The sequence below is a fragment of the Mesoplodon densirostris genome, chromosome 13 (assembly GCF_025265405.1).
Source record: "Mesoplodon densirostris isolate mMesDen1 chromosome 13, mMesDen1 primary haplotype, whole genome shotgun sequence".
Taxonomy (NCBI): domain Eukaryota; kingdom Metazoa; phylum Chordata; class Mammalia; order Artiodactyla; family Ziphiidae; genus Mesoplodon; species Mesoplodon densirostris.
In genome coordinates this window covers 12414407-12427358 of record NC_082673.1, presented here as the reverse complement: position 1 = coordinate 12427358, position 12952 = coordinate 12414407, and the positions used below count along the sequence as shown (strand labels likewise).

Sequence of the window (12952 nt, the reverse complement as noted above, 5' to 3'; positions counted from 1 at the left end):
GCGCGCTCTCCCCGCCCCGCCCCCGTCCCCCCGCGTGCGGCCGCCACAGCCAATAAGATTCGGGGCCGCGTGCGCAGATTCAAACGGCGGCTCTTGAGGGAGGCTGGGCGCGAGATTCGGCGGTGCGGACAAAACCCTGCAGGAGGCTGTGATCCCTGCAGGGCTGCTTGCTGCGGGGAAAGGGCGGGCGGAGCCGCGCTGGGACAGCGGCGAGGAGGCTGAGAGGTGGCGGGAGGGGCCGGCGGAGGGCGGGAGCGCGCCTGCTGACATGTTGGGGGCATCCCTGACCGGGCCGGGCCGGGGCTAGGAGCGGCGCTACGGACCGGGGGCGGGTCGCGGTCCGCCCCTCCGTCCTTCTGTCCTGCCCTGCCGGGGACGTGCGTTCCGCACTCGGTCGCCGCGGAGAGGGACTTCTGAGAGGGAAGCGGAGGGAGGGTCTGGGAGAAGGAGTATTAGCCTGAGGCTGGAGGAGGCTGAATTGCGTCCCCGCCCAGCCCGCGCCTATGCGGTACTTGAAGGATGGCGAAGAGGTCGCGCAGGTGGGTGACATCCCTTTCGCCCAGGCCCGTCGGCACAGTGTCGGCTCAGATTCCCTTTCCTTTCCCGCTGCTTCCGCACCAGGCCCTCCCCAGCCGGGGCAGAGGTTTTCTTCCCGCTGCTCCACAGCCGCTTCGGCCCGCTGGCCGCAGCGCAGCCGTGACGTGTGGAGCTGGGGACCAGTGTGTTTCAGACTCAGAAAGTGACTAACAGATGCCCAGGTTGCTCTTTTGAGTCGACTCTCCCCACAGCGCACATCCAGACCCCCAAACGCTCACAGCCACTTCTTGGTGGGAGTTGGCAGGTAAGTCTGGGCGCTTTCAGGGAATACGCTCCGCAGATGAAAGTGGAAGTGTCCTGCCTGGACGACCTGAAAATGGTGTTCAGAGGGCCTCTTTTTCTCTGAATGACTGGGTCAGTTAAAATAGGAACTTTGTGATAAACCTGGGTGGGGACCCCTCTGCCATCTTTGCTCCCTTGAAAGGTGTGGAAGTCCTCTGAGGAATAGCTGAGGAGAGAGGACCTTTTTTGATGTTTACTGTAATTACCATACCCATGTTCTCATCTTTATGTACGTATTTTTAATATCTTCTACTGGGAAGATGCCACACTGTTACCACCAGTAGCTTGATCTTAAAATAAAACAATGTGTTTGAGTCACTTGATATTTTGTGTGTCTGTTGGGCTCTGACTGTGCCTAAGTGTTGCACAGAGGTAGGGCGTGTTTTTTTGGAAAACTTGCTAGGATGAATTTACGCTTCTCATTTTTATTTATGTCAGTATAGTAGCTACTCCTAAATTGTGTGTAGGAATTACTTAGATGACAAAAAACTACAGTATCTTTTAGTTGTCAGTATTATTAAATAAACATGAAAAGATGTTTGACAGGATTTCCAAATGGCTTTATTTATCTAGATCCACAGCCTCAAAGTCTCAACTGGAGGTGTATTTCCCAAGTTGAAATTTAGTACTAGCTTCATTCACTGCAGATTACTGTTAAAAATTGGCAACAAGTACACATAGTATTTGTTGACCTTCATTTATTAAGCATCTGCTGCATGTAAGGTATCTTTTGCAGAAATCAGCATAGAATGTAGTAAAGTCTTTGTTAGATGATTACTTTGTAGCAACTACAGAATAGATCAAACTCTTGAGGTGGAACAAATGTACACACACACACTTCTCTAGAAGAGGGTTTTCAACCTAGGCACTGTTGATATTTTGGATCAGATAATTCTTTGTATTGGGAAGGCGGGGTGGGAGGGGTGCTGTCCTGTGCTTTGTAGAGTGTCTAGCAGCATCCCTGGCCTCTACCCGGTGGATGCCAGTAACACCCCACTTCCCCCAGGTGTGACGATCAAAAATGTCTCCAGACATTACCAAATGTCTGTTAGGGGCCAGAATCACCCAGGTGAGAATTACTAGTCTAGAACATCAAGGACCTGACTGACTTCTCAGTCTTCAGAAAAGATAGATATTAAAATCTCATGTAACTATAATTACTGAGGTATTGATTTAGGCCTTTTCTTTTGAATTTTAAAATATACCTTCATTAAGCAAGGTGACAAGTGAATATTGTCAAGTCAATAACAGGAGTTTGTTTATATTCAGTGTGTGGCATTATCTACTTATCAGTATTGATGTTAATCTTATTTGAAACAGTTTCTTGGCTAATGCTGTCATTAGCAGTTAGTTATGGTTAGACATGGATGCTTGAATGTCAGAACCTTGCCTTCTCCAGTTAGTTTTTCTGTCCATAATTTGCATATGCTTCATAATAATAGGCTAAGAAAAGTGATTTAATGATTAATTTGCCTGTATAAGTTGTTTCTTTGACAATACTGTGAGCTTTGAGATCTAAACATTAATTGCATTGTTGACTTTTATTCCTGTCAGCTGTATAAGTTAATTGAAACATATTACAGAATGATTGAAAGAGTCATAAGTCTGGAGTAGTTAAATGTGGTGGGGTGAAGCTACACTCCCTATGGGAGTATACAGGTAGAAGATGTGATGAGGAATTATCATATCTGAATGGTGTATTTCTTAGGGTCTTCATATTTGAATGTGTTTTGTGCTCTAAATTATATTTCTTGTATATGTAAATATGACTTATTTATCTTAGAAAATAATAGGATGTGAAATGTTTTGAAGGATAAATAATCTATTTATTGGGCAAAGTCTAGTCTCATGCCTTTAACTAAATATCTTAATAATAAATATGAACCTAATTTATAGTTGAATGAAAAAGGGCGTAATTCAGTCACTTTAAAATCTCCACTATACAACCATTTAAGTATTTGATTGAGAACTATACTTCGCTGTATAAAAGTTTTGCATAAAACTACAGGCATAAATCCTGTAATAACCTCTCCTGTATGATCTGAAAAAAAAAAAGGAGTAAAAAATGTTACCTCAGGTTTAAACAACTGAAGGATGTTAGCTCTTTTGATCTTTAAGATAGCTATAGTATCTCTGATCTGGATTTACATAAAGGAAAAGGTTTATTTGGTGTTGTGACTTTAAATAGTTTTTAGATCCCACTGGGGGTTTTAATGACATAATTTACAGGCAATACCAAAATTGGTATATCTGTTATTAACATGTATTTGATTTTTAACCATATTTATGTATTAAGTAATTAATTTTAGGTTTTAAAAGCCAGTTCCACTCTTACAAATAAGCTTTAAAAAGTGTCATTTAGACGCTAGAAGGCCTGTTTAAGTAGGAACAGATTCAGGTATTTACAGTTGAGATGACTGGTGACTATACTAAACTGGAAAGACAAAAGCCAGCTCTTTAGGTATGTGGTATGTGTGTTGTAGGAAGCAATTTTACTGTGTTGTTTCTAGTGAGATGGGTGTTGTGGGTGAAGAATACTGAAATATGAGAACTGATTTTTTTTTTTTTTTGCGCGGGCCTCTCACTGTTGTGGCCTCTCCCGTTGCGGAGCACAGGCTCCGGACGCGCAGGCTCAGCAGCCATGGCTCACGGGCCCAGCCGCTCCGCGGCATGTGGAATACTCCGGTACCGGGGCACGAACCCGCGTCCCCTGCATCGGCAGGCGGACTCTCAACGACTGCGCTACCAGGGAAGCCCGAGAACTGATTTTTAAATCAACTTTGTAATTAGCAGTATTGTTTGGGGAAAGCAAGTAAACTCTATAACCCTGTTTTTTGTCTGTTAATATAAGGAGTTTGGATTTTGTGGTCTATAAGGTACCATCTAGCTTTAATATAGTTCCTATTTTGAACTCTTTTTGTAATCATCTTTCCTCATTTAAAAATATACACACTAATGGAATAAAATAGAAATGTTCTCGCATTGTTTTTGTTTATGGATAGCTAGGTAGAAATTCAGTATGTATTTCATTATTGCTATTAATGGTCAAATAAAGTCGAATTTGTCTTACTATAATGATGCTAATTTGCAGTCCAGATTTGGGAATAAAATATTCATGTATGCAGTACATCATATTAACCACTGGGTGGCCTGATTTCACTTTATTAAATCAAACTGGTAAATTTTCATCCCTTGAATTCGACTGAACTTAAAAAATTTCACAGTTATCCTGTCAAGACAGTATAATAAAGATGTATTTTTTGATTATGATAAAAATATTCAGACTTGATGCAGTTTGATTTAAAATATTATCAAGTTGAAGTGATTTTACTGGAGCAAATTTTATAGAACTACTGATATTTTTCTAATTCAAATCAGTTTCTATTCATATAAAAATAAATTTAAAAAAATTTCAGATTCTTCCTTTGGCACACCACGTTTTACTTTTTTTTAGGTGGAATAATCGATGTCCTTTAAAATTGAACTTCTCTCAAATGTTTTATCTTAATATTGCCAAGTGTGAATAGTTTGTGTATTATTTCACAGGGAAAGTTATGACTATCACATCCTATTAGCTTACACCCCAGTACAGAATTACTCTTAACCATTTTCCTGGCCTAATGAGTCATAGTATTTTTGTGTGTGTGCATATGCTCTTCATTTTGCAGTTTCATAATCACCCTAATCACTTTGTTCATTCATAATCTACAAAAGTTTTTGAATATGGTACTTAGGTTATGTATTAGACAGTTACAGAATAAATATTTTATTTGACTTAAAAAATAAAACTGGCAGAATGATTCTGGAAACCAAGTCCTGAATGAAGATTCAAAGAACAAATTCCTCTTCGGTTTTTGCTTTGTGACTGGAGAAATAATTTCACCTATTTTTACTGTCTTCTAGATTAGTCACCCTAGGCTAAAAATGGTTTATCTATTTACAGATAGATAGTAGGAAGTTGATTTTATTTAACTATTAGATATTACCAGCATTGATAGCTACAATACAGAAATACTAAAAAATGAAGTAGAAAGCAGAAAAATAAAGCAAATAAAACAACAAATAAAGAAAATAAAATAATGATTTGTTTTGATGGTGTCTAACCTTTATTAAGCAATGGGACTTTTTCATTGTTAAATGGTGAAAGTAGAATATTGGTGAAGTTATTCGTGGGGTTTTATCTCTTCCCATTTTTCTTCGCAAATTGTAGGCATTCTCAGGCAGCTTTATGTTGTAGCTAGTGATGAGTTTCTAGGATCTTCTTCTGTCACGCTTACTTGAAAGTTTTATCATCCTTTCAACAGTTACCTAAATAATATAGAAATAACTTAATGCTAAAACTAAGAAGTAGTTAGGTAGATAGATTCTAGGGAAGTCCCAGTGTTAGAGAGATGGATTCTAAGAATTCTACCCTAACCCGCCCTCACACTCAACCACTCAAAAAACCCAGCTTCCTGAACATGAGGGCCATGCTGATGCAAGACAGAGGATGAAACCTCTTGTAGAAATAGAAATTTCTCACAAATCAAGTATGTGGTTAAAAAATAAGGCAGGTTTTTAACGTTAAAATGAACACGTTTTCAGGAATATTACTCCTTGGAAACTAGCCTTTTGACCAAAATAACATTTTTGGACTCGTATCTTTAACTTAACATATTTTGATAAGAATACTGATGAGGTGAATTTTGTACAGATTAGATGTGATGTCGATATTTTTGTGAAGACTCAAAATTTATATGGGTGAATCCCCAAAGTAGAAATTGTTTTCAAATAACCTAATTTTTAAAGCAATCTCAAACATGCTGTTATGGAAGGTGTTGGGGTCTGAGGGGAGGGAAGAAGAGACGGGAACCTGTAAAAAGCATGACTGAGGGCTGTTTGGGATGACAGGAAGTGATAATGTTGCAGGGGACAGTTCTAGGAAAGGTTAGGCAATATTAGTAGATACCCCAAAGAACCCCTTCTGTACTGAATATTTATTTTATGTTTGTTTCAGCAGGTTATGCTTAAAATTCTACCACTTGGAGGTGCATTTGGATTTTGAAAGTTCTTTTTAATAAATGGGAATGCTTTTTACCTCCTCTTAGAGGTAGTTGCATTTGTTAAAAAAAAGTTTTCTTTCTGATGTCAACTTGAGATCAGCTGTATTAAGGGAGGTAAAAGTTTTGATTGGGTTGGGAAGGAGTGAGGTAATTTTGGAATACAGAATACTTGGAGGAGGTGAAAGAGTAAGCAAGACCATTCAGTAATTTTACAAATGTTTGAATGGCAGGTACTGTGCTTGACGAAGAGAGGTGAACGCAATTAGACATGGTCTTTGTACCCCTGAGTTTACAATTTGGTTGGGAAGGTTGGCAAGTGTGATAGCATTGAGAAGGATGGGTAAGCTCCATGAGTGCGTACAGTGGACAGCAAGCTTCAGTGTGGTGTTTTATCTGGTTTACTAGCCTTCTTAGAAATTTATGAAGTCATTGGATCCTGAACCATCTCAAATTTAACAGTTTAATCATGGCTAATCAAGTGATATTTCTGATAGCTGAAGATGGCAGCAAATAACAGGTATTTAATTAAACCTGTGCTTTTATTTTCAGCATAGTTTAACAAAACAATCATATATGGAAATAGGACTGGCAGATTATTAAGATAGACATTGGCTTTAGGGGAGAAAGTATTGGAATACTGAAGTGCATTAAACTAAAGAAACAGGTGTCATAGGTAGGTGGGTGGGGGATTTTGGTGTCTTATTTGGTCGGATAAGAATAATTTTGGTCCTAATGGAATTGACAAATCAAGGGAAATTAGAAGTTCGTGCAAAGGATCTGTAAACAGTATATATTAAATCTAGGCCTTCATTTTCCACACTGTCTGGTACTTAGAAACGTTAAGTAAATATTAGCTCATGTTATTTTCAGATGCTCATAACTGTATTCAGTCCATTGACTACTCAAAAATCCTCTAATTCAGTTTATCATAAAGACCTGCCCTCTTTTCTGGGGTTTTGTGCTCTCATGGCTTTAACTGTTCTCTGCGTGCTGGTGATTGCCAAAACTGTATGTCTACCCTAGACCTGTTACCTGAGCAGAAGATCCACGTGCCCGGTTGTCTTCTAGATCGGCTCTGCCTTGTAGGAGAGCCGCTAGTCACATGTGGCTGTTGAGCTCTTGATATGTGGCTAGTCTGAGTTGCTATGTACTTTTAATTTTATTTTATTAAAAAATTTTTTTTAATTTAATTTTTATTTTTCTGATTAGCTCTGTCTGTAACTCGGAATTCACTTTGTTGCTCCTGGGCTCTTTCTATCAGCTTCATCTTCTTGGTTTTTTTTTTCTCTTTCTCTTTTGCCTTTGGCACTCTCTTCCCTCCTGGACAATGCCACACCAGATTTTGAAGACTTAAGTAAGAAGAAAAGAATGTAAAAGATTTTGTGATTGGGCTTCTCTGGTGACGCAGTGGTTAAGAGTCCGCCTGCCGATGCAGAGGACACGGGTTCGTGCCCCGGTCCGGGAAGATCCCACATGCCGCAGAGCGGCTGGGCCCGTGAGCCATGGCTGCTGAGCCTGCGCGTCCGGAGCCTGTGCTCCACAATGGGAGAGGCCACAACAGTGAGAGGCCTGCGTACCGCAAAAAAAAAAAAAGATTTTGTGATTATGTCGAAATGACAATTAAAAAATATATTGGGTTAAATATTATTTATTATTAAAATTAATTTCACCTGTTTCTATTTTTTTTTAATGTGGCTACTAAGAAATTACATATGTGGCTTGCATTACATTTCTCTCAGACAGTGCTGTTCTGGATATATCCAGTATCCACCTGTATATTTCTCAAGTGCCTTGAAATCAGTCCAAACTGCTTACTCTCCTCATTCCCTTCTACCTCCCAAAGTTCTGTTTCTCCTTCTATTCCATATCTCAGTGGATAGCTCTATTTATGCTCCCAAAGCCAGAAATTTTGGAGTTGTCCTTGAATCTTCCTCCCATGTCTCTCAGATTCATCGGTTGAAAAATCCTTTTGTTTCTACCTTTTTCATCTCAGTTTTATGTGCTTCTTTCTATAACTACTATCACGACCTTAGTTGGTTTATTCTTTTATGGTTTCTTGATTTTTGTCACATTTAGATTTCTTCTACTCAAGGATGTAAAAAAATAGAATTCAACCCTATTATAGTACTATTATGTTTTCTTTTTTTTCTTTTCTTTTTTTTTTTTTTTTTGAGACGGGGTCTCACTATGTTGCCCAGGCTGGAGTGCAGTGGCTATTCACAGGCGCGATCCCACTACTGATCAGCACGGGAGTTTTGACCTGCTCCGTTTCCGACCTGGGCCGGTTCACCCCTCCTTAGGCAACCTGGTGGTCCCCCGCTCCCGGGAGGTCACCATATTGATACCGAACTTAGTGCGGACACCCGATCGGCATAGCGCACTACAGCCCAGAACTCCTGGGCTCAAGCGATCCTCCTGCCTCAGCCTCCTGAGTAGCTGGGACTACAGGCGCGCACCACCGCGCCCGGCTATGTTTTCATTTTTTAAAGTGTAAAATATTTGCTTCATCTGAATTTTTTATTTTAAAGTAAGACTTTAGCTTTATTTTTTAAGATAGCTACCCAGTGTCTTACCCTTCATTGAAAAGTCCATCTTTACCCCACTGATTGATATGTTACTATTACAATTTACCAAATTCCCATACGGGTTTTGTGTTTTTCCTGAATGTTCTATTCTGTTCCATTGATTTGAGTATCTGCACATGTGTCAGTACCATTCTGTTTTATTTATTGTTTCTCTACAGTATATTCTGATATTGGGTAGTGCTAATTCTCTCTCTCCTTTTTTAGAACCTTTTTGGCTATTACTGCCTGTTTATTTTTCCATATGAACTGTAGAATCAGCTTGTCTAAGTTCCTCTGAAAATCTATCGGTATTTTTATTCATTTAATCTAAATTTATGAATTAATTTACAGGGAATGGACATCTATAATATTGTTTTCCTTTCCAAGAATGTGCTCTGAATGTTTTTTCATTTGTTCTTCTGTGTCTCATAATAGTGTTTCACTGTTTACTATAACTTGATCTGTATACTCAAGTTATTTCTACATATTTTAACTTTTTTTGTTGTTGGTGTTGTAAATGGCTCATTTCTTCCATTGTGTCTTTTAACTGACTGTGTTTTGTATTTTACCATTATCGTTGCCAGGCCCTAATAATTTCTTACTTGGGGTATTGTGAAAGATTACCAACTGGTCTTCCTTCCTCTATCTCTCCACATTCCTGCCAGTGATTTTTGCTGAAACACAAGATACTGGTCTTTTACTCCCTTACTTAAATTCCTTTAACTCTTTAGGTTAAAGGTCAAATAAAGAATAAAGGTCAAACTCCTTAGCATGACATAAAGGTTATCACTTGGCCTCTGCTGACATATCTAGCTTCATTCCTCTGTGTCAGTAAGAACTACTGCTCCTCTCCATTGTATGACTCTTAATTTTTTTTATACTTTGAATAATCTCGTTGGACATATGTCTGCTAGTCTGAGTGGCTTCTTTCATCGTAACTGTGTATTCAGATTCAGTGATTGAATTCACATCTTTAAATAAAATTCTTGATTTCACAATCGTGTCCTTTTCAGTGAGGATGAGGATGATGACCTTCAGTATGCTGATCATGATTATGAAGTCCCACAACAAAAAGCGTTGAAGAAACTCTGGAATAGAGTAAAATGGACAAGAGATGAGGTAATTATGTGATAAGGCTTACTAATTCCATGCTCGTATTTAATGATTAATAATATATATTAAAGATATTTAGAAACAAAACATGAGAAAAGTTATCCATCAACTAACTTGCACATTATTTTTCTTCAACCATACATGAATAGCGGGTTGATATTGAGACTGACAGAATCAGTTTAGTAAATGGGAGAACTTGTGTTATAATGGCTTCAGTCCTTCTAAAAATGGCCACCAGATATGACATGGAAGAATTGGAGAATATCTATATTCAGGAATAGGGTGAGGGAGAACTTTCTAATTTTTCATACCTGTTTTAATAGGATGATAAGTTAAAGAAGTTGGTTGAACAACATGGAACTGATGATTGGACTCTAATTGCTAGTCGTCTTCAAGTAAGTGAAACATTATCTTATATTGCTGACATGGATGATTTAGACCATGGGGTTACATTTGCTATTTTTCAGAAATGTGTCTACATTATTTTAGATTTAGATTTCCTTCCTAAAAACATCTATTTTGTTCTGATCTTCCTACAGTTGGAAGCTTATAAAGTCTGATTTTCTAGTAGTTAGTTTATCCAGGGATCTAAAAAGATTAATAATCTAAAACAAAAATGATACGAAGTTTGGGTAGGGCTTTATAAATATTTGCTGATAAATGTTAAAACATTTTGAGAGAAGTTAAATATATTGAAGTATTTTGGTAGCTAATTAATAAAACCAGAAAAAGCTACGTTGCTGTGAGAATTAGAAGTAACATATAGGATGTTTGGCACAGTTCCTGACATTTAGCACGTGTTCAATAATGGAAGCTAAATTAGAAAAGGTATTTACATTAGCTTTATCAGTTTAATTTCAATGGTATAACAGCAAATGAAGTGAACAGAGAAATGCTACAAGGCTATACAGGAACAGCCTGATTATTTTGAAAAATTGATAACCTTAAAATGGATCAGCATTGATGTATAGAAGCTGTAAATGAAGAAGCTCAGTTTGAATAAAATAAGTCCACTAGGCACCAGGACAGAGCTATTGGTAAATAAAGTATTTGTATTTATATGCTTCTAAATTATCTGTAATCCTGTATATGAACTAATATCTTTGGAAACTGAATCACTAATGAAAAGTTACGTGTTATTATTATTATCCTTGTAATACATAGGAGTTACTAGGTTGTGACTTGACTAAAATAAGGCTAGACCTATTAATCATTTTTGGAGTTTGGGATGTTTCTACATAAGGTTTTATCCTGGTAAATTCATTTTCCTTTTGAACTTCAACACTTAAATAATTTAACTGGTATATAATGCACATCTTCTATCTAGGTATATTTAGTTTTTACTTGATAACTTGGAGGTGGTCATTTATAAACATCCTTTAAATACCATGAGTGGTCTAATAATGCCTTTCAGGATTTTTTTAATTTTCTAGAGTTATGTACTGCTATACTATGTGAATCCAGACTGCTATGCTGTTTGAGTTCGTATGTCTGCTTTGTATAGTTGTCTGTTTACTCCCTTTTATTCATCAGTACATTTCTTTATGGCAGTATCTGTGTTGTAGCTTTGCTTTTTGCTGTTATAAGGCAGAGTATACAGATACATAATTTAACTTCAAATATATATTGTCTTTATTTATAGTCTAAGCAATGCTGCCAACTTTAATTAAAAATGAATTGGGGGCTTCCCTGGTGGCGCAGTGGTTGAGAGTCCGCCTGCCAATGCAGGGGACGCGGGTTCGTGCCCCGGTCCGGGAAGATCCCACATGCCACGGAGCGGCTAGGCTCGTGAGCCATGGCCACTGAGCGTGCGCATCCGGAGCCTATGCTCTGCAACGGGAGAGGCCACAGCAGTGAGAGGCCCACGTACCGCAAAAAAAAAAAAAAAAAAAAAAAAAAAAAGAATTGGGGCATAGGCATGTAAAATAAATACTACATTTTTAAAGAATGTTATTGAATGCATTATTCTCGAAAAACTTTCTTCTTAAGGTTGTGAGATAGGGAGGGAGGGAGACGCAAGAGGGAAGAGATATGGGAACAGATGTATATGTATGACTGATTCACTTTGTTATAAAGCAGAAACTAATAAAAAATATATATATATATAAAATATAAACTGGGGTTTTTATGTAGCTTGTCAATAAATCACTCTTCTTCTTATAATACAAAAAAAAAAGGTTGTGAGATATAAGTTTGGGCTGACTTGCTTTCTGGAAGACAATTGTTCAATAACAAAATCATCTGAATTCTTTCAGAATCGTTCTGATTTTCAGTGTCAGCATCGGTGGCAGAAAGTTTTAAATCCAGAATTGATAAAGGGTCCCTGGACTAAAGAGGAAGATCAGAGGGTAACATGTTCATATTCTTTATTTTCACTGTGTAGGTGGACTTGCTTTTTTTCTTCCTAATACATTGTTTTTTTGTCACATAAATACATGTTTAAATCACTTTGATTTGTTCTCTGAGTTACTGCTTGCATAGGAATTGAAACTTGAGTATCTTGAAATGTAGTTTTTTCAGAACTGAGTCAAACCAAATATAATATATATAGCCTTTGCTGTCTGAAAGTTTGGTTTGCAGAAGGAAAAATACTATCAGCTTAGTGACCTTCTTTAGAGCTTAGGTTAGCAACATTTAGGATATAATTTCTTGTTGAAAATTGAGTTAGCATTTTAAAAACAGAATTTAATTTTATTCCTGTTTTATCTGAAAATGTGAGGTGTAAGGAAGTCATTCTTAACTTTCCCTCTTGATCTATAATGAACCCCCAAATAAGATAGATAGCAGAGCATCATGTTCCCAAAGAGTTGGATGATTCAAAAACCAAGGTAATTCTTTGTGTTATGAAAGTGTGAGAAGAATGGGAGAGTTGCTGTCCTCTACTGAGAATTGCTCTTTAGTTCATGCTCTTTATGGCATAAATGTTAATGTAGTTGGGAAATTAGAGTATTCTTACTGCCACTCAAAGTAAAAAAAACCCAACAAAAAACAAAACAAAACAAACAAAAAAACCCCAAAGTTCACTAGGCTCAGACCTGATTTGATTTACTTGATGGCCAATGATAAGTTTTAAAATGTATGATTTGTATCCTTTCAGTTTGAGAAAGGAAGAAATGAAAAGACAGTAACTGTAGATCCTTCCTGCTTCCATAATGATTTATTAGGCTTTCAGCTGAAGCTTTAAAAAAAAAAAAAAAGTAAGAGTAGAAAATGCTTAAGTCTCAACATTTTTACTGTTATTTCATATTAATTTTGTATGAAACAATTTAACTTACAAGTCACTTTAATTAACAACTTGTATTTTAGATAAGTTTGGAATCAATTTTTAAACTTGACAAATGCTGAAGGAATAGT

General features: G+C 37.6%; 1 protein-coding gene across 5 annotated transcripts in view; it reads left to right on the top strand.

Annotated features, from left to right (window-relative positions):
• The first annotated feature begins 304 nt into the window (after positions 1–304).
• MYBL1 (MYB proto-oncogene like 1) overlaps positions 305–12952 on the top strand; it is a 35479-nt gene continuing 22831 nt past the window's right edge. For all 5 annotated transcript variants that reach the window (XM_060116022.1, XM_060116019.1, XM_060116020.1 and 2 more), the window contains exons 1-4: positions 305–539; positions 9499–9604; positions 9922–9993; positions 11854–11946. In XM_060116022.1, the coding sequence (XP_059972005.1) occupies positions 520–539; positions 9499–9604; positions 9922–9993; positions 11854–11946 (291 nt within the window). In that variant the 5' untranslated portion in view covers positions 305–519. The remainder of the gene's footprint in view (positions 540–9498; positions 9605–9921; positions 9994–11853; positions 11947–12952) is intronic.